This window comes from Athene cunicularia (assembly GCF_003259725.1).
Source record: "Athene cunicularia isolate RWA chromosome 14 unlocalized genomic scaffold, athCun1 chr14_part1, whole genome shotgun sequence".
Lineage (NCBI taxonomy): Eukaryota > Metazoa > Chordata > Aves > Strigiformes > Strigidae > Athene > Athene cunicularia.
The window spans coordinates 15,085,024-15,110,021 of record NW_020799118.1 but is presented as its reverse complement, the minus strand read 5'-3'; the positions used below and the strand labels follow the sequence as shown (position 1 = coordinate 15,110,021).

Below are 24,998 nucleotides of genomic sequence, written 5' to 3'. Positions count from 1 at the left end.
TTTTTTTTTTTTTTGTATTTTTTTTACGATTTTCAGGTCTTTGTGTTGATTGAGAAGCTATTCTATTTTGTTAAGAAAGTGGAGAAAAAAAAAAAAGAGGCTTGTGCCTTTGTAAAGAAACAAAATAAAGTTTGTACTTGGTTTTTTAGAAGCTCGGTCCCAGCGTTAATGTTTGTGGGGAGGATGGTGACAGGGATGGATTTGGCCCCTGCAGGACTCTGGTCCCTTCTGGGGGACCTGGGGCTTGCGGGGAGGGCAGGGAAGTGCTGCCTGCATTGGGAATCGCAGGCAGGGAGTGGCAGGCAGGGAGCAGGCAAAGGCAGAAGGATGCCGGCCCGGCGAAGTTTCCCGCTGAGCGGCCAGGCTATATTTAAAGGCTCAGCCCTGCCAGCGCTGCCTGCGTGTGCTATGAGCACGTCGGGGCTCAGCTCTCCTCTGAAATGGAGGGGCGGGGGTCAGGGACTGGTTTTAGTGAGGCTGCTGGGCTGTGGGGGGACTGGGGTCAGGCTTTATGTCCTCCTGCCCTGGGGATTGCACCTGTGGGGTGCTGAGACGGGGGTGTCCCTGTGGCTTGGGGTGGGGGGGTACCCATCTCTCCACAGGGCTGCTGGCTTGCCTCATGGCTCTGTCAGGGTGGGGAAACCCCTCTCTGTGGCTTTTGGGGGTTGAGGCACACATCTTTTCTGATGGAGCACCCACCTCTTGGCATCCCCCACAGCCATGGGTCTCCACACTGTGGCCCTCCACGGTGCCCAGCCGAGGGCCAGCTCCTGCCTGCTCCCCTGCTGTGGTGGGGGGCCTGTTGTTTTCATCTGGCCCCTTCCCAACAAAAAGCTGGGTTGTGGCCCCCCAAAAGTGGCTCTTTCAGTGATGGAGCCCAGGGGCCACTCTGCCACAGCCAGGCTTTCGGGACAGCCACCCAGTGCTGTTCCCCACAAGTGGGGGTGACAGGAGCTGGTGACCCTGTGCCTCCAGCTGCTGCCATCCCCCATGCCATGCTGTTGGGGTGGTGCCGGTGACAATGGGGATGTGTCCCCTTGCGCACGGGGTGCATGACATTGCCTGGAGTTGGTGACCTGTGGTGGCTTGAGCAGGCTCCAAATCAGCCCAGGACGAGGTGCCTTTGGGGATGGATGGGGGACACCGCGGTGCTGTGATGCTCAGCTCTCCCTCTCCGTGAGATCCTGCTCCATCCAAAAAGGGGCTGCAGGAATTTGGGGCAGCCCAAGGAGATCCACTACCCCATGCCAGCAGGATGTTGTGACGGGGACAGTGACCCTGGGTGGGCAGTGCCACCCTAGGGACCCCATGCCAGGAGGTGTCCCATGCATTCGCACCCCTGACATGAGCCTTAACTGGTGCCTCAGTGCTGCCGCTGTGCCCCGTCCCAATCCCCATCCCCAGGGCCCCTGGGAGCGGAAGAGCGGCGGTGGCAGCATCTGTGCTGGCCCTGCCGGCAGCTGCCTGCCTGCCTGCCCTGCCCTCGCCTGCTGCTGCCGTATAAATAGAGGCAGCGAGCGGCAGGGAGCTCCTGGCAGCCACCATGAAGGGCCTCAACCTGCTCTGCTGCTGCGTGGCCTCGCTCCTGCTCCTCAGCACTGCAGGTACGGCTGCCCACCGGGCTGTGGGTCCCTGTGGGGCTGTGGGTCCCTGTGGGGCTCTGGCTCCCCATGGGGCTTCAGGTGCCCGTGGGGCTGTGGGTCTCTGTGGGGCTGTGGGTCCCCATGGGGCTGCAGGTGCCTGTGGGTCTGTGGGTCCCCATGGGGCTGCAGGTGCCTGTGGGGCTGTGGGTCCCTGTGGGGCTGCATGATCCCCATGGGGCTGTGGGTCTGTGGGTCCCCAAGGAAGCTGCAGGTCCCCATGGGGCTGCAGGTGCCTGTGGGGCTGTGGGTGCCTGTGGGGTAGTGTAGGTGCCTATGGGGCTGTGGGAACCCACCAGGGCTGTGGGCACCCATAGAGCTGTGGGTGCCTGTGGGGCTGCGGGTGTCTTTGGGCTGTGGGTGCTCACTGGGGCTGTGGGTGTCTGGGGGGCTGCAGATACCTGTGGGGTTGTGGGTGCTCACTGGGACTGCGGGTGTCTGTGGGGCTGGGGGTGCCCTGCAGGGTTGCAGGTACCCATGGGGCTGGGGGTGCTGGTGAGGTTCTGGGGTGCCCGGTGAGCCCAGCCTGTGCCCCAGAGCTGGGTGGGAGCCAGGAGCAGGACAGGGTGGCAGGGGTACAGCTGTCCGGGCTCCCTGGTAGCTCTGCCAGGGCTGCAGAGTCACCCCAAAATGTGCAGGGACACACAGTGGGGGGGGGGGCATGGGCAGGAGGGGGTCGAGGGGACCGTGGGCTGGGGTCCCCCTCTGGAGCCAGGGTGGGCACAGAGGCTGTGCTGCCACCAGTGTGCTCAGGGTCAGGTGGCTCGGTTTGGGGCTGTGAGGTCTTGGGGGGGCTGCTGGGGTGCTGGGGCACCCCATAGTCAGAGCATGATGGGGTGGGCTGTTTGCCCTGGAGGTGTCCTGTCATCCCCCCTGCCCCAAGGACCTACTAAGCAAGATGGAAGTTTGGGTGACCCTGGGACCCCTTCCCCGGGCTGTCCCATGCCCGCTTAGCACCCCGGTGGCCAGCTGGGCGTCCCCTGGGGCCGTGCGGCGGGGCGGCATCGCTGGTACCCTTGCTTGCCCTTGAGTTAATTTGGGCCGGTTCTCTGCCTGGCCGGGCTCCGGCGGCCGCGCTGCCGGGAGGGGGGCGGCTAAGTATGGAAACAGCCGTGTAAGGGGACACTGTGCTCCCTGCAGCCACCCCGGGCCCCCCCGGCCCTGCGCTGCCGCAGCCCCGCGCACGGGCACCCGCAGCTGCCGCCTTCCAGCACCCGGCACCCCCGGCCCCACCGAGTTTTGGCCTTTTAAGGGCATTTTGCACCATTCTTGTGAATACATGGGTTTTGGGGCTGGCGACTCACCCTGCTGGAGGTGGGGTGACCTCTGTGGGGCCGTGGGTCAGGTCTGGGAAAGGGGAGGGTGGAAAGGTCCCCTATGGGCATGGCCGGTGGCTGGTGCCACCCCAGGCTGGGAGGTGGCCCTGTGGGCCATCGGGGACTTGTCACCATAGTGGGCAGCCACCAGCTGAGGCTGGCACGGCCTGAGCTGTGGCAGACAGCGAGGGAGCAGCCCGAGGGATGCCATGGGGCTGCGATGGCATGGGGCACCAGCACCCTCTCAGCCCAGGGCCAGGATCCCCCATGTCAGAGGAGGCTCCGGGGCCAGGAGGCGCATTGGGGTCTGCAGCCTCGGAGCTGTCTCTGAGGGGCAGCCAGAGCCCCCGAGTCCCCACCCTCGGCATCTCCTGCTTATTGGGGCATCCTGTATTTCAGCTTGGTCCTGTAGCTTTGGGAAAAAGATGTAAGCAGTGGTATACCTCCTGACCATGGGTCTGCTCCACAGGGACTGGTGGGGTTTGCACAATGAGTTTTGCGTTACTCTTGGCACCAAGCTTGACTCTTGGATCTGGGCTCCTTTTGGGTGCAAGAGGTGGCTTGGTGGGGTTGTTTTCCTAATTTTGGGCCTTGTCTTCCTCCTTTGGTGAGAAGGCAGCAGGGGCAGCCCAGTGGGGAACTGGAGGCTTCACTGATGCATTGTGGAGAGGTGCAGCCCTCAGGGCGAGGGCAGTTTAGTGACGCCTGGGGCTGCTGGGATTCTGTCACCGCTCCCAGAGGCCTGGCATGGGAGGTGCCCTGCACTCATGCTCGGCTTACGCAGTCCTGCCAAAACGGCCCATGGCCACGTGGCCGGGGCTGGTGAAGCTCCCCTGCACAGCCAGCAGCACTGGCAGGGGCCAGCACCCCCCACGGGACTGGGCGATGGCTCAGGGCGAGGGCACTTGCTGGCTGCTCCATCTCTGCTCCTGCCTGGGGGAAGGTGTCCTTCTCCCCACACTCACACCTTGGGCACAGCACAGACACCTCTTCCAGGCTGGGTGGCCACAGTGAGTCCTGTGGCCACTGGGAAGGGGCCATGAGGATGCCCAGCCGTGGCGCTTGGCAGCGTTGCCCTGGGGAGCTCTTGCCCCCCCCCAGCCATCACAGATTTGAGTGCAAGGGCTACGCAGGGCTGTGCCATCACCACCTCCAGGCTGGACGAGGAGTTGAGGAAAGCCCCGGCACCTCCTGCAGCAAGTGCAGAGGGCGCTGCAGGGCTGGCACAGCTCCCTCCTGGTGACAGTGAGTGTGGGCCACCACCCCCGGGACTCCTCAGCCTGGGAGGTGTCACCACGGGCTGGCTCCATCACCATGGCCTCATGGCGTCTTGGGATGTTTCCCATCAACCCAGGACATGTCACCTTGGGGTAGGCTCCAACACCTGGAATGTGTCACTTTAGGGTGGGCTCCACCTCCCAGGATGGAACATCATGGGGTGGGCTCCACCAGTTGGGTTGTGTCACCTTGGCTGGGCTCAGGATCCGTGGGGACTCTTCACCCCGACCAACTCAGGGCAACCAGGCTCCCCAGAGATGGGGGACCCCTGTGTCCCAGTGACACCCTGCTGGTCTCATTCCATGACTCCCCCCCCCGCATTGGCACAACCATGGGTGCCACTGCTGTTGGGTGCAGGGGTAGTCACAAGGAGGCAAGGGGCTTGGGGTGCCACAGGCACCCATAGATCTTGGTTGCTCGAGCCACCCACATCCCTGTCACACCCCTGGTACCTCGCCTGGAGGAGATCCTGGCTCCCACGGGTGCACCATCTCTCTCCCAAACTTAGCTGAACACAGCAAGGCAGATGTCAGGCAGGCTGGCTGTCCTTGTCCTGGTGTGTAGGTGACAGTCAGATGGACAGGATGGCCAGGACACCTCATTTGTGCATGGCCCCAGAGGCACAGGAGCACCAGCAGGTCCCTGCGAGATGGCACCGGGCTGGGAGGGCTGCGCTGTGTGCAGGGGCAACGCTCAGTGGGGTGCGCTCTTGCCATGTCCCTGCCGTGGCCCCACCGTGTCCCCCCTTGCCAATGCACCAGCCCCACGCAGACGCCCTCTCTGTGCTGGGAGTGTGGGCTCGCTGGGGTGCTGAAACCCCAGCCCAGCTGCCGGGTCTTGCAAGGGTGACCAAATAGCTCATAAAATTGCCCGTTCTCCAGGCGCCGCAGGAATAACAGCAGGCCCTGGTGCTTTGGCAGGGCTCCACCGGGCTATTTTCAGCCTGCAGGGACATTTCCCTTGTAAGCGATAGCCCAAGGAAGCCGGCAAGCTCCATGGGGGCTGGCGGAGGGGCCAGGGAGTCTCCAGCTGGGCACCCCGAGTCGGGTTGGGGTGTCGGCAGCAGCAGCACAGCCCCGGTGCCAGCTGGGTGCATGGCTTGACCTTGCCCACATCCCTGCTCGTGGGGGCATGCCGTGAAAAAGAGCTCAGAGACACGTGGCTCCATCCCTCGTGATGGCTGAGCTGGGAACCCCCGTCCTGCTGCTGGGGGTCCGGGTGAGACCCCCGGGGCTGGGTACCGCTGTTTGGCACAACTGGGAAGTGTCTCTGCCTGGACATTCCCAAGGATTTCGGGATCTTGTGGGAGAACAGATCATCAAGCATTAAAATCCAGGCTGACAAGTCCAAGGGCTCTCCCTGTCCTGCCCAGGTGACCAGGAATCCTTGGGATGACCAAAGAAGAGGGATGGGTAGTCTTCACCCAGGAAGACTCACACTGAGTGGACGGAGGATGTTCCTTGGGGCCCCCGGGGAAGCCCGGGGAGGGTTGGTGAAGCCTCCATCGCTGGAGGCCTGGGCCAGCATGGCCTCTCTGGGGGAAGGGACTCCCCCAGCCCCAGCCATGGCACAGCGCTTCCCCTGGATCCTTCAGCATCCCCCGGGGCTGCGGAGCCCACAGGGGCCACCACGGGTAGATGTTCCTCGATGTACAGCCCGACAGCTGCCTGTGCCAAAATACCTGCTGTTTTCTCACCATCTGCTCACTTACACTCAGATCTCCCCTGGCCAGGGAGTGGTGGCTGATTTATCTTCCACCGCCCTGATGTTCATATCTTCTGCAAGTCAGGAGTGCAGGTTTTCTTCCAGATCTTTAGGGTGGATGCCCTGTGGGGAGACAGTTGAAAAAACACCCCACAAAAGTGATTCCCCATTTTCGTCTCTATATTTAGAAAGCTCCAAGACTGGTTTTAATCCCTTTGGTGCACCCTGGTGACACTTCCTTACCCTTTCTTAATCAAAATATCATGCAGTTCTAGCCAAGTATTTATAGAAATCAAATACATTTATATTTTTTTCAACTAAACTTAATATTTGCTCCACAAATGAGGTGAAGTTAGTCTGACAAAGATGTTTCCTATATCCCTGCTGGGCTCTGCACTGAAAAACTGGAAAATATTTACTCGTTGCTGGTGACTTGGGATCATTCTCTGGGATGGGATGCTGTGGCTTTGGGGTGCGCAAGGGTCTGGAGAGCTGACCCCATCCTCAGCTGCTCTTGTTCTTGTGTCTTCTGGGCTTCTTGAGCCACCTTGCAACACTTTCCTCTCCCAGTGATGGTGAAGGTGTTGGCCTGGCTGGCTCCAAGCTGGTGCTGGATCCAGGCTCCCTCCTGCCCCAGCTGCTGAAGAGCTGCTGTGTGAAATGTGGGCAGTAAAACAACAGCACTTCATCTGTGGGGCTCAGCAGCAGCACGGGTCTCTGCCAGGTCAGCGCAGAGTGGGAAACTGAGGCATGGGAAGAGCAGGAAGGAGATGCTGCCCACTGCTGTGCTCCAGTCAACACCCAGAGGTGGGTGTGCAAGTCTGGGGTACCCAGGCCTGAGCCTGGGTGAGGGGCATGGACCCCGCTTTGGGCTCCCCTGGCCCTGCCTCCCACCTGGGAAGGGTTAGTGGTTGCAGAAAGGTCAGGCTCACAGGGCTAATCCACCTTGACTTACTTTTTCCAGAAGCCAGGCTGTTGTCTGACATCAGCAGCACAGAGCATCGTAATCCCCAGGAGCTGCACCCCCTCCCAGGCAGACCCCCTCACGGGGGCAGCTGATGGCCGGGGCAGGCTGGGGCTGACCCTTGCTGAGGGCAGGGTCAAATGTCCCAGGGCTGTGACTCCTTCAGGTCCAGCCACTTTCCTCACAGTTTTAAAGGGTTTCAGCAGAGCAAAGCACAGCTCTTTGGTTTTGTTCAGCTTGCCTGCCCCTGAAAAGGAAGGGGCAGACAGATTTGGGGTGCAAGTTGACCCCAAAACCTCACTGGGAGGACAAGGGGAGAGCAGGACTTGCAGGAGCTGGTGGATAACTCCCCTGGGTGCTGCAGGGGCTGGGATGTGGGCCGGGGAAGGGGGTGTGTGAAAATCCATCCCTGAGGCACTGCACATCGCCGGCCCCACGCTCAGGGCTCCAATTTCTGCTGGAGGGGGAGCACGTCCCTCCCAGGGCCACCTGTGCCCATCTGTCCCTCCTAGCCAGCCCCTGCCCCGGCACCATCCCTGGGGGCTGTCCCTCCTGCTGGACCCATTTCGTCACCGGGACCTTGCTGTTCCATACGGCCCCACGCAGGGATGGAGAGGGCACCGTAGCAGCATCATGTACAGCCTCTGGCAGCCATCCTCACCCTTTCTGCACGGCTTTTTCCTGGGTGCAAACCAGCCGTGGCATGCTGTAGCACACAGAGCCCCGCCACGAGCTCTCTGTCCCCGCAGCTGTGCCCTGGGGTGCTGTCACCTCTAGGGAAAGGGTCCCCAGGCAGCTGACAGCCCTCCCAGCCCTGCAGATGGGTGTGAGATTTGGGGTGGGCAGGGACAGCGCAAGCCAGGGACCCTCTGGGAGGTAAGGTCCCCAAGGGGAGTGGGGCAAGGGCTCCACTCTGATGCCATCCGGCTGCTTGGCACATGCAGGGTGAGAACAAGGGGAGCCCCGGTGTCACTTTACAATGTGGCTGTCCCCAGTCCCTCCCGGAGTCCACGGAGACCCACAGGACAGGCCCCAGGTGTGGACGTCACCCTTTGCTGGCAGCGGGGTGAGGGGCTGTGGCCAGCGGCCGAGGGGGGCTGGTGCTTCACTGTCCACACCCTGCTGAGTTCCTTCTGATCCCCCCGTACAGTTGCTGGGACGTATTTTTAGCCTCCAGCAGACGTGTGGAGGGTGTTAAGCCCATAACCTTAGTCCCATTTTGCTGCTCATCAGCCGGCCATCTGCAGATCAGCACAATTTGCCTTGGGATGGATTTGGAGACCATGTAGGGGAAACAGGAGGGAGAAGGAGGTGGAGAGGGAAGAGGGACTTTACATAAGACCTTGAAGGTCACAGGAAATAAAGTCCGTGACCAGCACACAGGCAGAAACATCCCAGTTGGAGTGCCTGAGGAGTATTTCCCTTTTCCCACAAGGGAAGGCTCACGTGGGTGCTGGGGTTGCCGTTGTGCCTGAGCATGGTGGGTGATGGCACTACTGTCCCCCCGCATTGGGACAGAGGGGACACACAAACCCTGGATGAAGCCCTCGGGATGAGTGGGGTCTCCTCTGCCTGGCTCCACTCCCCCCACTCCCCAGCCTTGACCCTCCTCAGCCCTTCAGATCACCGGCTATTTTAGGGCCAAGCTGAGAATATCCCTGTCCCTGTTGGCCGAGACGACCCTCAGGAGACCCAGGCTGGTCTCCAGGCCATCAGGGCCTGGCAGGGGCATGCTGGCTTCTGGCCACCCGGAGCTTTGCAGGTCAGACATAGCACATTCCTCTCTGAGTGGCTCCTGGGAAGCTACGCGCCCCTAACGGGTCCTGGGGGTCCCACAGGAAGGTGACCTAAAGGAGAGGGGTGCCCTGGGTGGGAGGGAGGCGGGTGGGAGCTGTGGGGGGCCCCTCTACCTCTGGCTGGGAGATGAATTTGAAGCCTGGAGGCACCTGTGAGCCGCGTGCCAGCAAAGGACGGGGGAGGTCGGCAAGGGCAGGTCAAGGGTGACCCGGCGCATCCGGTTTTGGCAGGACAAGGGGCCGCAGGGACGGCGGCGGCGGCTCCACTGTGCCAGGCTGCACGTGAGAGTGACTGCACGCCCTGGCAGGCCGAGGCACACCCCGTCCCTCCCAGCCGCCTGTGGCTGGCACAGCTGGTCCCCCGGTGCGAGCCCCCCGCTGCCGCCTGACTCCTGGCTAACAGCACCGCTGGCCCCAGCACAGATAGAGATGCAACCGCCTGCCCAGCATCCCCAGCCACGGCAAACTGGCTGCAGTGGGCAGAGTGGTCTGGGGCTGGCACTGAGCCAACCCTGGCTCAGCTCCCTCTGCTCTCAGCCACCGCAGTCCCCCGTGGCCAAGCCCAGCGAGCCCAGCGCAGGAGCCAGAGGAGAGGGCTGGTTGCCAGCCAGCTGCCTGTGCCCAGCGCTGCCTGTGCCCGGTGCTGCCCGCTCGCCTCCCCGCAGCCTGGGTGGAGGTGGCATTTTTTCCTGGTTGGCATCTGCTTGCCAGCTGGAGTACAAAGGAATTATTTTCCTCTGAAACGCTTCCCTGGTATGCAGGCATTAGACGTTTCGGGGGATTATTTAGACTAGCAGCAACTGTTTGTAATGGAGACAGTATAGCCGGTGATCTTTTATTTTTGGCACCCGTTGACTAATGTTAAACTGCAGTTGGAGGCCTATGGAAAATACGGATGGCTTCTCCCAGGCCACAGAACAAACTCATTGTGTCCCCGCCAGCCGCACAGCACGGCAAATGCTTTCCTAGTGAAGGGATGCTCACAATAAATAGCTCCCGAGCCCTGCTGCTGGGGTCAGGCCCTGCCTGTGCTCATCTGCCCGTGGAAAGGCAGGGCCCCGCGCTGGGGAGCACCTCGCCCCGAGGAGCACCTTACACCTTCCTCCCCCTTGCTCCTTCCCCCTCCTCCCCCTCACCCAGACACCCGCCATGGCCAGTGCGATGGTCTCCCGAGGCAGGGCTGGGGAAGGACCCTTTTAACCTGCCAAGTGCCTGTGGCCCCTTGAGCTACACTTTTTCTTATTCCTTTCCCCCCCATTTTTTAGGGCTGTTTTGCCACCTTCCTGCAGGGCTTTGCGGTGGGTGGCAGCCATGGCCCCAGGCAGCCATGGCCAGCGCAGCCATAGGGCCCCCTGCTAGCATTGGCTTTGCTCCCTCCCAGAAACCACTCTTTGCACCCAGCTTCTTGCAACAGGGACAGAAAATTGAGCTGCAACTAGAGAAGGTTTAGGAAAGAGTTTAAACCTCTTTGTAACAGCCACAAATCCTCCCTCAGGCCCCCACCACCCCCCACCCCTGGCACTGATGCGGGGGCCAGTGGGTGCCCTGGTAGCCACATGCCAGTGCGAGTGACTGACTAAGCTGTTCTCATCGTTTAGAGCCGCATGTCCCCAGCACGGACCCTGTCGGCAGTGCTGCCGAAAGCCCCTTGCCAGCCACAGAGCCCAGGCTGGAGAAGGCAGCTGACAGCAGCCCTGAGGAGGACCAGGAGGGTGGCCCTGCCAACACCTCCTTGCCTGGCACCACTGAGGAGGGACACAGAGAGGGGGAGGAAGAGCTGGTGGGTGGCCTGACCGAGGACCTGGGGCCAGGGGATGGACAGCTGGAGGAGACCACCACGGAGAAGGACAAGGAAGGGCCCAGCAAGGTGCAGGGCCCAGGGGTGGACACCATGTTGGGCAACCCTGAGGCAGTGCATCACGAAAGGAAACATGGGCCTGGCCCACAAGATGGTCTCTGTGCCCGGGAGGATGAGGAGCCCAGCGCCAAGGAAGTAGCCTCTGAGGAGCAAGGGCAGCCTGGGGAAGAGAAAATGAAGGAGCCAAGAGCGGTGTCTGCTCCCAAGGCAGGAGAGGAAGGGGGCGAGCAGAGCTCAGAGGAAGATGACGAGCAGGGGGAGTCTGAGGAAGATGAACATGATGAATCTGAGGAAGATGGAGGTGGAGAGTCCAAGGAGGAAGGAGAGTCTAAGGAGGAGGAAGAGTCTGAGGAAGATGGTGCTGGGCCAGTGGGGCCAGAGAACGGAGCTGAACGGAGTGACAAGGAAGCAGTTGGCTCTTCCAGAAAAAAGGTCCATGGCAAACCAGAAGCTGCCAGCAAGGGAGAAGCCGGGAATGGCCCTGCCAGCTGTCATCACCCACCCTGTGACAACATAGCAGAAGACCTGCCAGAAGCGGTGGAAGACCCACCAGCAGCAGTGGAAAACTTACCAGCAACAGAAGACCCGCCAGCAGTGGTGGAAAACCCACCAGCAACAGAAGATCCACCAGCAGAAGACCCACCAGTAGCAGAAGACCCACCAACAGTGGCAGAAAACCCCGTAACAGCAGAAGATCCACCAGTATCAGAAGACCCCCCAGCAGTGGTGAAAAACCCCCCAGCAGCAGAAGACCATCCAGTAGCAGAAGATCCACCGGCCGTGGTGAAAAACCCTCCAGCAGCAGAAGACCATCCAGTAGCAGATGACCCCCCAGCAGTCGTGAAAAACTCCCCGGCGGCAGAAGACCCCCCTGCAGACAAGCCATCGCTGGCAGAAACAGAGAGCCCACCCGGCCACAGTGCCCACTCAGCTGCCACCGAGCTCCGGCACAGCCAGATAGGTTGGAGTCTTTTCTTGTTGGTGTGCTGTAGCGGCGAGAGTGACCTACTATCAACCCCTGGCAGAGCTGAGCTTGGCACATTAAACTGCGCCTAGTGCATGGCCCTCTCCTAATGCTTGTGCTTCCCATGCCGACCCCTAACCGCTGCACGGCTGGGCCGGCTGCGGGCATCAAGGGTGCAGGCAGGAGCCCACGGATGCCTGCGATGCAGGCGCTCATTGCAGCGATACCAGAGCTGGCTGACATTTCCCTTGCTGCACTTTAAGTCCGTGATTTCTGCTCTGGGCCATGGACATGGATAAGATTTTTAACACCCAGACCCCTTTCAGCACCTGCAGACCTCTTAAAGGCCCTTTAACCTCCAACCTCAGAGGACTCCGGCCCCACAGCTTTCTTGATGCAGGGGCAGGATGCTGCCTGGGCTGGTAGGGCTCTTGTCCACCAGTCCTTGCCTCGTAGGGAAGGTGTGACGAGCTAATTCAGACCAATGAGTTGCCAAAGCACTGGCTCTGGCCACATTTGGTCAGTGAAAAGCTAGTTAAGGAAAAGGGACACTCCTCACCATGATTTCCTAGAAATGCTTGTGGACTTCGGTCCATGGGTTGGGCAGTGACCTTCAGACCCAGGTGTCTTTTTCTGCTTTCATCTGTAATGTCCCAGCTCAAATGGTTCCCATTTGTGCTGAAAGGGAAATCCAGTTTGTTCTCTGTGGCTTTACTTGGCAGGTCAAAAGGTCTTCTTCAGCCCAACACTCAGTAGACACTCAACACAGTCCCAGGGTTTGGTGGTGCACCTCTTGGCCCAGGCATCCCCAGCGCAGCCAGCCAGCCCGTGTCTGTCCCCAGACCTATCCCCAAGACCCCACTAAAGCCCAACCCAGCTCCCAATATCAAAAGAAGCACTTGGAGCTGCATGGGACCCTCGGTGTGCCAGCACCTCCAGGGTGAGGACTCCTCTGTCTCCCAGTCTCATGGACACCAGGGTGCCTACTGCAGGTGGAGGCAGCTGCCTCATGCTCCCTGGGCCTGGCATGGAGCTGTGGGGGCCCCATGCAGGGAGCTCCAGCCTGGCATGGGGGCAGAGGCAGAAGAAGCAGGAGGGGATGACCTCACTGGCAAAGGCGAGGCAGCCAGGATGGGCCAAGCTGGCCAGTCTCTCAAGAGCCAGCCCCAGCCTTGCACATCCTCATGTCACCGGCTCAACGTGTAATTTTGGGGGGGAGCGGACAGACAGAGAGGCAGAGCAGAGCGTGCCTGCGGCCAAGGCTTAGCCCTGCAGGAGCCACAGCTGCGGGGGAAGCGCTGGGGCGGGTAGGGGCCCCTCGGGCTCCAGGTGCCACGCGTGCTCGCTCTAAGTCCCAGCCCTGGGAGCCCCGTCCAGGCACATCCTTCGCATTCCCCACAAGCGGCCGGCCCTCGCTCCCCCCGGGGAGACACGGCATGCCTCCCTTGCCAGCCCCTCCTCGGAGCCAAACAGTTGCCCACGATGTTCCCCAGGCAGCCACAGCCCTGGCAGTCCCCACCAAGCCTCCAGGAGCCTTTGCAAAAGAGAAACCCAGCGGGTCCGTGGGTTCGGGGTGTGTGTGCTCCCCCATGCCCTCTCACCAGCAGTTGCTTGTGTGAGCTCCTGTGTAGACTCCCCCCTCCAGCAGTAACAGGTCTCCTTGCCTTTTTCCTCCAGAAGAGGTTGAAGATGCCAGCGAGCCCACCAAGCGTGACCGGTCCCACTTGGAGAGCACCCTCAAGCTGAACGAGGACAAACCTGCCGATGATTTCTCAGGTGAGGGGGCCTGGGTGGCACCGAGCCATGCATGGCCTGCTTCTTCAGTCCATGCTACCCCGCAAGACAGGCTCCTTGGCAATCTGCTGCACCAATGGCATGGATGGGATTTCCTTCCCTAGAGTGTTTTAGTTTTAACTTCACTCCTTGTAGGTCCAACAAAACCATTCTTCAATAACAGCCCTTTTGCTGCTCTTGAGGTAATATATTTTAGGTATTTCAAAGACAGCCCCAAGGGCGTATAAGAATTAGGAGGATAGAGAAGCTGGAAGATGTAGATGGTGAATCAGCCCAATCCAGCCACATCCCTGCCCAGAGAAACCTGGGGCAACCATAATAAAGGGCTGGGATTTTTATTTCAATTATTTATTAGGTTTTGCTATTATAAGGCTTGCTTCTGCTGGCCTCATGGGCAGTCTGGACTGAAAAGTCATAAAAGCTGCTGTGGAAAAGTCTCCTTCTTTCTTCTAGCAAGCAGTTTAGGGGTTGTGCCAGTGGTCCCTAGCACTGTGGTGGTCTTTTGGGGTCACTGGTGCTGAGTACTAAACAGCATTAATGAGAGATGTTCCTTCCATCAACTGCTGGCATGTGCAAGACTGGCAGCAGATGGGGACAGTGCCCAGCAGGAAATGGGTATCAAAATGTGTGACTGGGATCAGTTTGGCCAAGATTTCAACTGTGAGCCAAGTCCCTTGATCCACAGCTGAGTCACCCTCGAGATCTGCAAGGAACTCCCAGCACCTTACCTAGGATGGACTAGGTAAGGGTGGTGGGGGTTGCCTTTCACCCATCTGCATGCTTCCACCCCTGCAGGAGCACTGCAGCGCCTGAGGAAGATCTACCACACCTCCATCAAGCCCCTGGAGCAGTCCTACAGATACAACGAGCTGAGGCAGCATGAGATCACAGGTAATGCCTGGCTCGGGTAGTTTGTCTTCCATTGCAGCTTCCCAAGAAAGCCACGAACATTCTGGGCTTAGAGAACATGCCCTAGTGAACTCAGCGGCAGGCATTCCTGCATCTGCCTTAGCCCATCTGCTGTCAGGACCATCTGTGTAGGCTGAGCATTGAACTCTGCCTGCTTCAGGTCCTCCACCAGCTAACATCAATGCCCTGTACCCGTGCCAAGCAGAGATCATGGCCGAGTGAAACAGGCTTGGCAGGGAGGCTTAGGACCTCTCAAGGCTGGGGATGAGCTTCCTGGAAGTGGCTGGAGCTGGCATCCTTCCTGCTCAGTACGAGACACAGCCATGTGGGCCAGGTATCCCTCAAGCTCAGCAGCCTTCACTCATCCTGGGAGTTAGATTTTCCAGCCTTTGGCAATTAGACACATTGGATCAGGTGAGCAGGTCCCTGTGGCCACAGGCATTGGCTTGGAGTGAGCCCCAGCAGTGCACGTGTCCCCCCAGAAGAAGTGCAACTCTGGCCCTAAGATGCTCACAAACTACAGGAAGCTCTTGTGACCCATAAGACACAAGCAGCCTCATTTTCCAAGCACAGATGGCTCAAGCCCAGGCCTGTTCACTGGGGTAACTCTCCTGTGAGCCCCAACTCGTGCTCTGTCCTGAGCCAGGGCCAGATGGCCCCTGTGCCTTGGCTGGGCAGGCAGAGGATGCTGGGGTCCCTGCTGCCTGTGTCCCAGGGCTGCATGCTCACATCAGCCTCCTGCCAGGGTCCTTCCTTGTCCTGAAGTTCTGCTTCCCTCCCCAGGTTTCCAGCCTCACACACCCTGGGGCTAAGCCCTCCCTCCTGGCGAGGCAGGACCTAGATACACCCTTCACGCAGACCTTCCTATTGCAGCTGGACTCTGCTCATGCACCAATGCACGGGTCCCACATTCATCTGGGACACATCTCCTTAGAGCAGAACCCTTGTTTTACAGGCACCCCCACTTCAGCCCAAATGCAGCTCCTAAATCTCTGTTAGATATTTTGTAAGAGGGCTGGGACATTCCCATACCCAGCCAGCCCATCTCCAGCTTAGAGCCAGTGGGGAGCACGGGCAGGGACAGAGCTGTGGAGTCCTCATCACCAGCCCAGGTCCTGTCCTCTCAAGACACAGAGCACCCTGGACATCATCCACCAGGCACCCACAGGGGTTCTGGAGGGGGCGTTTGTAGGTCTCATAAAACCCAAGCCCTGTGCCTAGATGCCTCCCACAGCCAGCCCCATGTTGCTGCTTTTGCCTGCCTCTCTGTGCTGCTCGCCAGCAGCTGGGGACCACAATCCTCTTGCTGTGTGGGAGGGTAACTGGGGGGTCACAGCAACATGCCATGCAGCAGCCAGCACGAGAGGGGTGCCCAGCAGACCATCACCCCACAGCTGCTGTCACCCACCCAGCCTGTCCCCTCCCTCACACAGCCAGCACAGCACTGCCATGTGCCTGGGAAAGGAGCTGTAGGGTCGGCACCCTGGGGCGCATCCCACAGCCTCCTCCGCTGGGGCACTGCGCAGCGAGGACAGCCCAGCTGTGCCCTGTCCCAGCTGTCTCCATCTGGGAGCTCATGGATTCAGCAACACCCAACCTCCTCTCCAAGCTGCTTTGGTCTATGTCGGTGGCATCTGCATTAACTGTCAGCTCAACCTGGGACACTGTTTAGAACATTTAGGGTTACAGGGGCAGCTGGTGGGCTCTGAGCTTCTAATCCTCACTTCATTTTCCACCGCCAGAGAATATAGACCCCAGCCTCAGCTTCCAGCGCACAACCTGTTTCCTTGCTCAGGGACATCCCACCCTGCCCTTCAGTCATCCCATGCCCAAGAAGTCATCTCCCTGCTCCCTTTTGGGGAGGAAGCAGGTGTTTCTCTGGTCCCTGCTGGCTTCCTCCCTCCTAGCTTCTGAGGAAAGAACCACTAACATTGTGTTTTCCCAGCCTGAGGCCCCTCTCAAACCCAACTCCTGAGCAGGACTCACCACAGACAGCAGGTCCTGGTGTTCCTCACAGTCTCATCTCACAACACTCCACAGTTTGTTCCACTTCACCATGAGGAACAAACACCCCTCAGGCTGACAGTTGCCCAGGGCAGCTCCCAGCACGCCCCATTCTGTCCCACATGGCACTCTCCCTGCAGTGCAGATGCAGCCCCAGAGCTGGTAACCCACAGTCACAGCCTCCTGGCCCCAAGGGAAGGGACGTGGGTGCTTGTGTCGCCTGCAGCCCTTGGCTCAGCCACGAGAGGCCCTGACCAGGCTCCCCTCAGAAATGCTTCTCCTGCCACCAAACACCTTGCAGCATCTCTGGCACCCCAACCATATCCTGGCACACACAACCCCATCCTGGAAATCTAAATCCCTCGTTAGCAGTGTAATTAGAGAAACCTGCAAATTAGTTAGAAGGTTGGCCCAGGGAGTCTTCTTGACCTTGCAAGGCAGGTAAGGACATAGTGGGGCTGAGGGAGCCTTCTCAGCTGCTTCCTCTGCATGGTGCCTCTGTCCTGTGTGGGTTTGTTGCACCAGTGGTGCCCCTGCAAGCTGGGAGAGGCTCCCATCCTCTGCCCTGCACCACCCCCCCCTGGCAGGGGGGAGGCTGGAGGGCACAGATCTGCCGGCTCCGCTGGCCAGGAGGAACGGGACAGCTGGGAGAGCAGTGGGATAGGCCTGTGTCATGGAATATGTGTGACCTTTGGAGGTGTAAGCCAATATAGAGGGGTGCCGTCGCAAGCACCTTCGCCCCTCCATTATGAGGCAGCCCTTCATTTTGTCTCCCTTCCCATCAGCTCTGCTCATGCACGCCATCCAGTGCAATCCAAGGAGCCCTCTGCTCCCCACGGCTCACAAAAACACACATGTAGTTGAGTGCCACCTGTCCCAGGGAAGCTGCGACTGCCTCCATCAACCTAAGACTCTGACATGTTGGGGTGCATCCCAAAAAACTCACCCCACACCCTCTGCTTGCAGCGTGTTTAAGCCTGGCAGGTGCCATCTCCTGTTCCCTGCCTGCCACCCTCCTGCACCCCCGCTCTGCCATCCCACCTGGGTGTGGGCATGCTCTGGGCATGCCTGTGTGCCTGGTCACCCTGTAGGGGCTGCCCCTAGCTCAGGGGTGAGGGACTCTCCCAGTCTGGTGATGGGAAGCTTGCTGTGAAGCCATGCCAGTTTGTGGTGCATGCTGGTGACCCTCGTAACTGTGTATGTGCTGATTACCCTGCCTGGATAGGGACTGACCTCCCAGTTGCCCTCACCAGCCACCTTGGGGCTGGATATGGGTAACCACACCACTGGGGTGGTCAGGGCACTTGTCGGGGATGGTTGCTGTCCTAACCATGGCTTGTTGGGCTCCGTTTGCTCAGTGAACGTTGCTGGGGAAGGAGATAACTCCACTAAGTGGGGCAGGAGGGTTGGGGTGCTGTCTCAGATGCGGCAGCTCTGCTGGGGCTGCTCCCCCAAGCCACATCCCTGGTGTACAGGGCAAGTTGGGGTTTAGTGCTTGTCCTGGTAGCTGCGGGTCTCATTGCTCACAGACTGTAACTCCTTCTCTCCTGCTGGGAATGTGGCCGTCGCTGGCTTTTCCTGCCCACAAGAAGGCCAGGGCCAGTCTTCAGCTCCCTCCTCGGCCTGGGACAGACCCAGGCAGCCGCGTCCCTCCTTCGACTCACGGTACCTTTTCTCTCTCCCCGTGTCCCCTGCTAACAGCTTACCCTGGACGCACCCTGGGCTCCTCTGCCACAGGTTGGTATCGCTGCCTGCTACCTGCATGCTGCCAGCGCTGCCTAAGCTCTTCGCTGGCTTCCAGCTTTCCTATTCACCTGCCCCAACAGAGCCACACTTCCCAGGCACCAAGCAGACCCCAGTACTTGGCCTCCCATAGCACCCACCGGAGCCAGTGTCCCCAGCCCTTCCAGAGCTCAGCACATGGGTTGCTGTGCTTTGTCCCTGACTCTGTGCACCCTGACAGCCCCCTCCCTCCTGCAGTCCCCAGGCTTTGATACCTTTCCCTCTTGGGTTAAGACTCAGGAGGTTGCGTATTCCTCTAACCATGGTTCAAAGGCATTTGTGGTGGACCTGTGGGTTGATCTCTCACCCCAGCATGAACTGGAGGAGCCCAGCAGATAACCCACCCTATGGAGGGGAGCTCTTCCCACCCTTCACCCTCCTACGTGCAGAAACTTTCCCGAACGTCCACCCTTGATCCGCCCCCCGGCTGCAGTTTAAGCCGATGAGCCCACAGCAGCTGTCCCAGTAACACAGGCTGGCCCCTGCGCAGCGGCCTCAGCCCCCCGGGAGCCGGAGCTAGCTTCTCTCCCTGCCTGTCCTGCTCGGGGTGTGCCGTCAGGTCCTCCCCAGAGAAGCAGGGGATGGGAGACGGGCCAAGAAATGCCAGCCAACACCCATCCCTTTCCCTGGGTCACAGGGACAATATCCCTGCTGCGGTATGAGGCAGGGAAACCCCTTCTTCTGCCCCCGTGTCCTACCCCACAGTCCCCGCCGCCAGATCCTGCTGAAGCGGGCTCCTCCGCACCCCAGCCCCGGACACAGCGGAGCCCTGCCAGCACCTGGAGGGCCTCTGGCTCCCTGGCGTGCCAGCGTGCTGGCAGCGGAGAGGGTTGTAGATATATATAGCATATTTCAGAAGCTGTCTTATCTGCATCTCTAGCTGCAGGCGCACACACGCGTGCTGCTTGTGTGGGTGTACGCGCACGGGGAGCACGGCGCAGAAGCAGGCGCAGGCAATCTGCAGCCACGTGTGGCTTGTCCCTCCGTCTGCGGGCACACGTGCTGAGTGGGTACTCGTGGCTTCTGAGGCTTCGGGACCGAGCCGGCCAGCCCTCCAAGGGTTGCTGGGTGGCACATCCCTGCTGTAGGCAGAGTGGCTGGCAGTGTTTGCGGTACAGGGATGGGGTGGCAGCGTGGGCAATGCTGGGAGAGTCTCCCCAGGTGTTTTAGCCTTCCTGAGTGGTCTGAGGACAGAGCAAGACCTTCGTGCCCATAGCTCAGTCTGAACCAGGAGAGAAAGAAGGTTTTGCCATGTCCTCCGCTTGGTCTAACATCCTCAGGACAGACTTGCACAGTGGGGGTGAGCTGACACCAGGCACTTCTGCTGGGCATGAGGACAAGGAGGGAGAAGACCTGGCCCAGGGTTAACCCCACCTAAGAGCAGCAGCGCTCCCACCCAAGGGCAGCCTGGCATTGCAAGGAAGCTGGAAAAAACTTCCAGAAAGACACTGCTCTAGGAAAAAAAAAATCTATTTGGACATCCAGATTGCTCTTACCCCCAGATCTGAACAGTCCAAGGCAAATGCAGGCTCTGTGGAGGGAGATGTGACCTTCCCAGCCTTGTTTGCCAGGTGCTTTGAAGGATTGTAATATGCTTTACTCTGCAGCTTAGACAAGCTGTGTTTTAAGCTGCTGTGCTTTAAACAGGACCGCAGACCCCCTTGCTCACAGGCAGGGCTGATCACTCACCAGTGTGCGACTGCTCCTGTGCAGGACTTGCCTGGCTGGAGCTGAGGTGAGCTTGAGCCGGGATGAGCTTGAGCTGGGAGCAAGGCAGGCTGGGCTGGGAGCGAGCAGCCACAGGGTGGCTGGAGAGAGCTGCCGTGATGGAGCTGCCGCCATCCCTGCCCTGCAGCTGGCGAGGACTGACTCTTTTTCCCTGGCAGGCCCATCAAGGTGACCCAAATCGGTGCTGACACAGTGGGGGGACGTAGCAGGGACAGATGCCAGGCCAGCACCCTCCCAGGTGGGAGATGCTCTCTGCTCTCTCAGACTCTGGGCAGCAGTGAAGAGGACCCACAGGTGGCCTCACATCCTCAGGGCTGCTCTGCTACCTGGAGAACTGCAAGGATCCAGTGCCTGGCACTGCCCAAAAAGCCCATGGGGTGCCAACACCCGGCTCCCAAAGCAAGGGTTAGAGATGGGCTCGACGAGCTGTCGGCGACCCAGCTGGGGGGTTGCCTGCACCGCTGCCTGCCTCGGCAAGGCAGGGATGAGGTGGGGACATGAAGCGGAGCCGGGGCATAGGGGCTGCCTGTGTTCACACAGCCACACCTGGCCAGGTACGTGTTACGAAAGAGCACGCGGGGACCCGCCTCAAACCTTTGGCACAACATCACAGGGGATAATAATAATAATAATCATCATCCGAAACCCAATTAAAGCCAGCAAGCAAATAGAGCAGTGGTGATAGAGTGGCACAGAAGAATGAATAATAACAAAAGTCTTGAGGTTTCAACATTTGTTTTTTGTCCCGTGTGAGAAGACAACGGTTGGATCCCCACGGCTTGCCGGCAGGCAGCAGGCAGGGCTGTCCCCTTGCTTTGGACGTGGCTGCCCTGCCACATCCCTGCCCTGCCTCCCTGCTTTGGGGAGGAGAGTTGAGCTGCATGGATGCAGCTGTGCCCCGTGGAGAGATGTCCCCAGCCCATTCCCTTCCCCAGTGGTGACATGGTGGCTCTGCAATGGGCAGATACAGGCAGGAGGGAGCTGGCACACTCTGCCCAAGTCCGGCACCCATGTTTGGATGGGTTGGGTACGACCTGCCATGCAGTGCCCTTGGGAGCAGGAGCTCAGCACCATGTGGGCTTTGCGACTCCCCCAGCCTTGGAGATGGATCCCTGGCTTGTTGGAAAGCTGCTGGCTCCTGCACGGGCAGCAGCCACAGAGCTACAGGGTCTTTCAGCCACTGCAGGGAAAATAGTTCCACAAAGAAAGGGTGTCAAAGGCAGTGTGGGTCGCCCAAGGGCATCTCCTTGACCTGGGCCACAGGGGAAGGCTCAGCTCTAGATGAGAGACAGCAGATCCCAGCTCCTCGAGAACTCACTCATCCTCATCCAGTTCTTACTTCCATTTCTGGCCTGCCTTGGCCTTGAGCTGACTTGCAGGCTCCCGGCTGTCCTGGGCACAACTCGGGGGCTGGAAAGGGCCAGAGGCTCCTCTGGCTCTGCCGACTGGCTGCCCAGTGGCGGGGGGCTGGGTCGAGCAGTGTGGACACAGGCTGATTGAACGAGTCCCACTGGAGTAGAGATTGCTCCTGGGAGCAGTGGCTGCGTGTGTCCAGGGACCTCCGTGCTCCTGGACTGACCATGTCCAGGACCAGGGGAACAGGTCCTCATGGGCCCACCACCAGCCTCCTTGAGCCCCTTAGCAAACTGCAGGACTTGAGGAGCGCGGGATGGGGACTGTAGTTGATTCTCCTCCTGCCTTTCCCCAAACCCAACATGGGGCTGTTTGCCCAGCCTGCCCTCCCCACACCAGGCTGGAGCCTCACACCCAGCCCACACATGGGCAGGGACCTTCTGCTCGTCGGGAGGGCTGGGAACCACGACCTGGCTGCAGATCCCTGCGAGGTTATGGTGGGAAGGCTTGCAGGCAGCTGGCACAAGGCTCACATCACGCTTACTGAGCACAGTGCCATAGTGATGCTTCTCAAACCACGCCAGCTCCTTTTGCACGAGGCCTTTGTCTGGTTGCAGCATGGCCAACCTCCTTCGCATGTCCCATGCTTTGCGGCAGCTGCCTTCAGACAACACTCCCCACTGCAGCCAGCCCCAAACTCACTCCAGCTAAACCAGAACGAACAAGATTTAAAAGTTCTTCAAGTCCTCTCATAGCCTAAGAAGGGCCAAACCTCAGAGAATGTGAGAGAGCTGAGGTGAAGTCTCCTGCGGAGCATGGTGACGTCCTGCTCCTGCAGACACCGGGGCCTGTCGCTGGGCGATGCCTTGGCTCGTGAATGGCTGGTGGCCCCAAAAGGGTGGTTGTTTCCCCAGCAGCATCACCACGCTGCTCAGATGGGATGCTCGTTACAGCTGGGAGTTAATCGCACGGCGGCGACAGCTATTGTTTCTTCACTTCCTCTTGTTATTTCCCCTCTCCACAGATGGGGAGATCACTTCCAAGCCAATGGTGCTATTCCTGGGACCGTGGAGCGTTGGCAAATCCTCCATGATAAACTACCTCCTTGGGCTGGACGACACTCCCTACCAACTTTACACAGGTACCACACTCACAGCTCCCTCCCTGCTCAGCCAAGGGTGTGCTGGCACCTGCATTTCTGCATCCAGGTGGTCAGCAGCTCCCAGCCATGTATCTTTGATCCCCCTTGTTATGGCAAGGGGGTTGCAATCTGGTCCATGTTGCCTGGCTGTGGTGCCGTGTGGAGGGAGAGATTCTCCACCACTGTCTAGGGCCTGCCCACCCTCCTCCAGGAGGAGGAGGGGATCTATCCCTGCAGTGTCCCTGTCCCACAGCACAGGGCTCACTGCCTCCAGCCTCACCCATGAGAGCAGCAGTCACACCACAAGGGCAACTCGCCTTTGTCTTCTCCCCTGTCCTCCTCATGTGGAGCCAATTAATTAATCTTCCCAGGAGAAAAGCCATTCCCCTTCCCTCCTCCCTGCTCCCACAGATGTCATCTCAGAGCTGAGGGCAGATGTCCGTGGCCAGCTCTGTGCTGTGTTAATGAGGGTTCCCAAGAGGTGTTTCTTTAGGGAGCCTTGTGCAGTCAGGCCACTTCCAGAACAACCAGTCCCTGCAGAAAACAGCCCTGCTGGCATTTTCTCAAGAGGTTTGGCAAGAATTTCACAGGCCCGCTGCTTGCCTTCCCCCAGCATCTCTTGGCAAGTGAGCAATGCTCCTGAGCTCCCTGGCTAGTCCCAGGCCAGGCCTGTCATGTCTGTTGCCCTGCATGGATTTCACAGCTGTGCTGCTCCTCTCCTTGCTGGGCAGGGGCAGAACCCACCACCTCCGAATTCACTGTCATCATGCACGGCCCCAAGCTGAAGACCATTGAAGGCATTGTGATGGCTGCTGACAGCTCCCGCTCCTTCTCGCCCCTGGAGAAGTTTGGGCAGAACTTCTTGGAGAAGCTGATAGGGATCGAGGTGCCTCACAAACTGCTGGAGCGAGTCACCTTTGTGGACACACCAGGCATCATTGAAAACCGCAAGCAGCAAGAACGAGGTAGGGGTTTACTGGGTTCATCTAAGGGACTCCAGAAAAGATGCCGTAACAATGGGAGATGACAAAGATGGCTGAAGCACAACAAGGAAGAGCCTGAGGCTAGAGAAGGGGTCTTGCCTTGGAGGGGATGGCGACATGTGTCTGCCCACGGCTATGGCAGCAGCAGCTGGCACCTGGGAAACATACCCAAGTGTCATCAGTCAGAGCAGGCATTTCTGCTGTTTGGAGGGGGGACGGACAGGCGTTTCAGCAAGGTGTTTCTTGGGGCCTCTGTGGGCTGTTGATTGTTTGCCTCAGCTCAACACTTAATGCCCTGTTTGTCAGCTCTGGAGCCAGGCTTTGCCAATGGTGGGTGCTACAGCAGGGCCCAGAGAAGCACCAGTCCATCCCCACAGCACCTGGGCTGCCAGAACAGATCAGCAGGGCTTCCTGACCCACTTGGTACCCACTGGGGAAAGCAATGATTTGGCCAGTATCTGCTCACAGAAGCAGCAGGAATCTGTGGCCAGCAGCAGGGAGAAAGAAGGTTTGGAGTGAGGCTGAGGGAGACATGTAGTCGCAGGCCCAGACCCACAGGGATGGGTTTTCATGCCAAGAAGCTCTGAAGTGTTTTCAGCACATGAGAAACAGGTTCTAGGCTGCATGGGAAGTCCGCTGGGTCTCACACCCTGTTCAACCCAGACAGGACGTGAGGCATGGCAGGCTCAAAGTTTATCTGTCCCTTGCCCTGAAGGGACTCATCCTGTGCTGGCCATTTCTGCTGGATTTCTCTCTTTCCTCTCCTCAAGGTTACCCATTCAACGATGTGTGCCAGTGGTTCATTGACAGAGCTGATCTCATCTTCGTTGTCTTTGACCCTACCAAGCTGGACGTGGGCTTGGAGCTGGAGATGCTGTTTCGCCAGCTGAAGGGCCGCGAGTCTCAGATCCGTATCATCTTGAACAAAGCTGACAGCCTGGCTACCCAGGAGCTCATGAGAGTCTACGGTGCCTTATTTTGGAGCCTGGCTCCTCTCATCAACGTCACAGAGCCACCCAGGGTGTATGTTAGCTCCTTCTGGCCCCAGGAGTACCATCCGGATACCCACAAAGACCTGTTCCTCAAAGAAGAGATATCACTCCTGGAAGATCTCAACCAGGTGATTGAGAACAGGATGGAAAATAAGATCGCCTTCATACGCCAGCATGCCATCCGGGTGCGCATCCACGCCCTTTTGGTCGATCGCTATCTACAGACCTACAAGGACAAAATGACCTTCTTTAGCGATGGAGAACTGGTGTTCAGGGACATTGTGGAAGATCCTGACAAGTTCTTTATCTTTAAATCCATTCTGGCAAAGACCAATGTCAGCAAATTTGACCTCCCCAACCGTGAGGCTTACAAGGACTTCTTTGGCATCAACCCCATCACCAGCTTTAAGCTGCTGTCTCAGCAGTGTTCCTACATGGGAGGGTGTTTCCTAGAGAAGATCGAGAAGGCCATCACTCGCGAGCTTCCTGATCTCTTGGGAAGCATTGGCCTGGGGAAGAAGCCCAACGTTCTCTCCTGCGACATCACTGGATGTGGTGAAACCCCCAAAAATCGCTACAGGAAACCCTAAGGTGTTCTGTAATATAACCATCCACATGTTCCTACCAGTGAATGAGCTTATGTCTTATCTGTCCAAGAAGCCGTGGTTTGTTAACCCTTTGAGTGCCATGCTGGCAAAGGCTACTGTACAATGAGGACTTTGAGTCATTGACATCGATGGCAGGGGAAGATGGGTGGGCATAAGAAAGAGAATAAAAACTGTGAATTCCTGA

At 59.1% G+C, this 24,998-nt stretch overlaps 1 protein-coding gene across 3 annotated transcripts; it reads left to right on the top strand.

Annotated features, from left to right (window-relative positions):
- Positions 1-1,497: 1,497 nt before the first annotated feature.
- SRL (sarcalumenin) lies at positions 1,498-24,998 on the top strand. 3 transcript variants are annotated; one of them, XM_026859244.1, is made up of 8 exons: positions 1,544-1,604; positions 10,297-11,517; positions 13,198-13,296; positions 14,110-14,205; positions 17,929-17,964; positions 22,115-22,231; positions 22,963-23,196; positions 23,985-24,998. In XM_026859244.1, exons 1-8 carry the CDS (start codon positions 1,544-1,546, stop codon positions 24,794-24,796), a joined length of 2,676 nt encoding a protein of 891 aa, XP_026715045.1. In that variant the 3' UTR covers positions 24,797-24,998. The 3 variants fall into 3 exon arrangements, with proteins under 3 accessions (XP_026715047.1, XP_026715045.1, XP_026715046.1); XM_026859245.1 differs by lacking the exon at positions 17,929-17,964; XM_026859246.1 differs by lacking the exons at positions 10,297-11,517; positions 17,929-17,964 and having other exon boundaries at positions 1,498-1,604.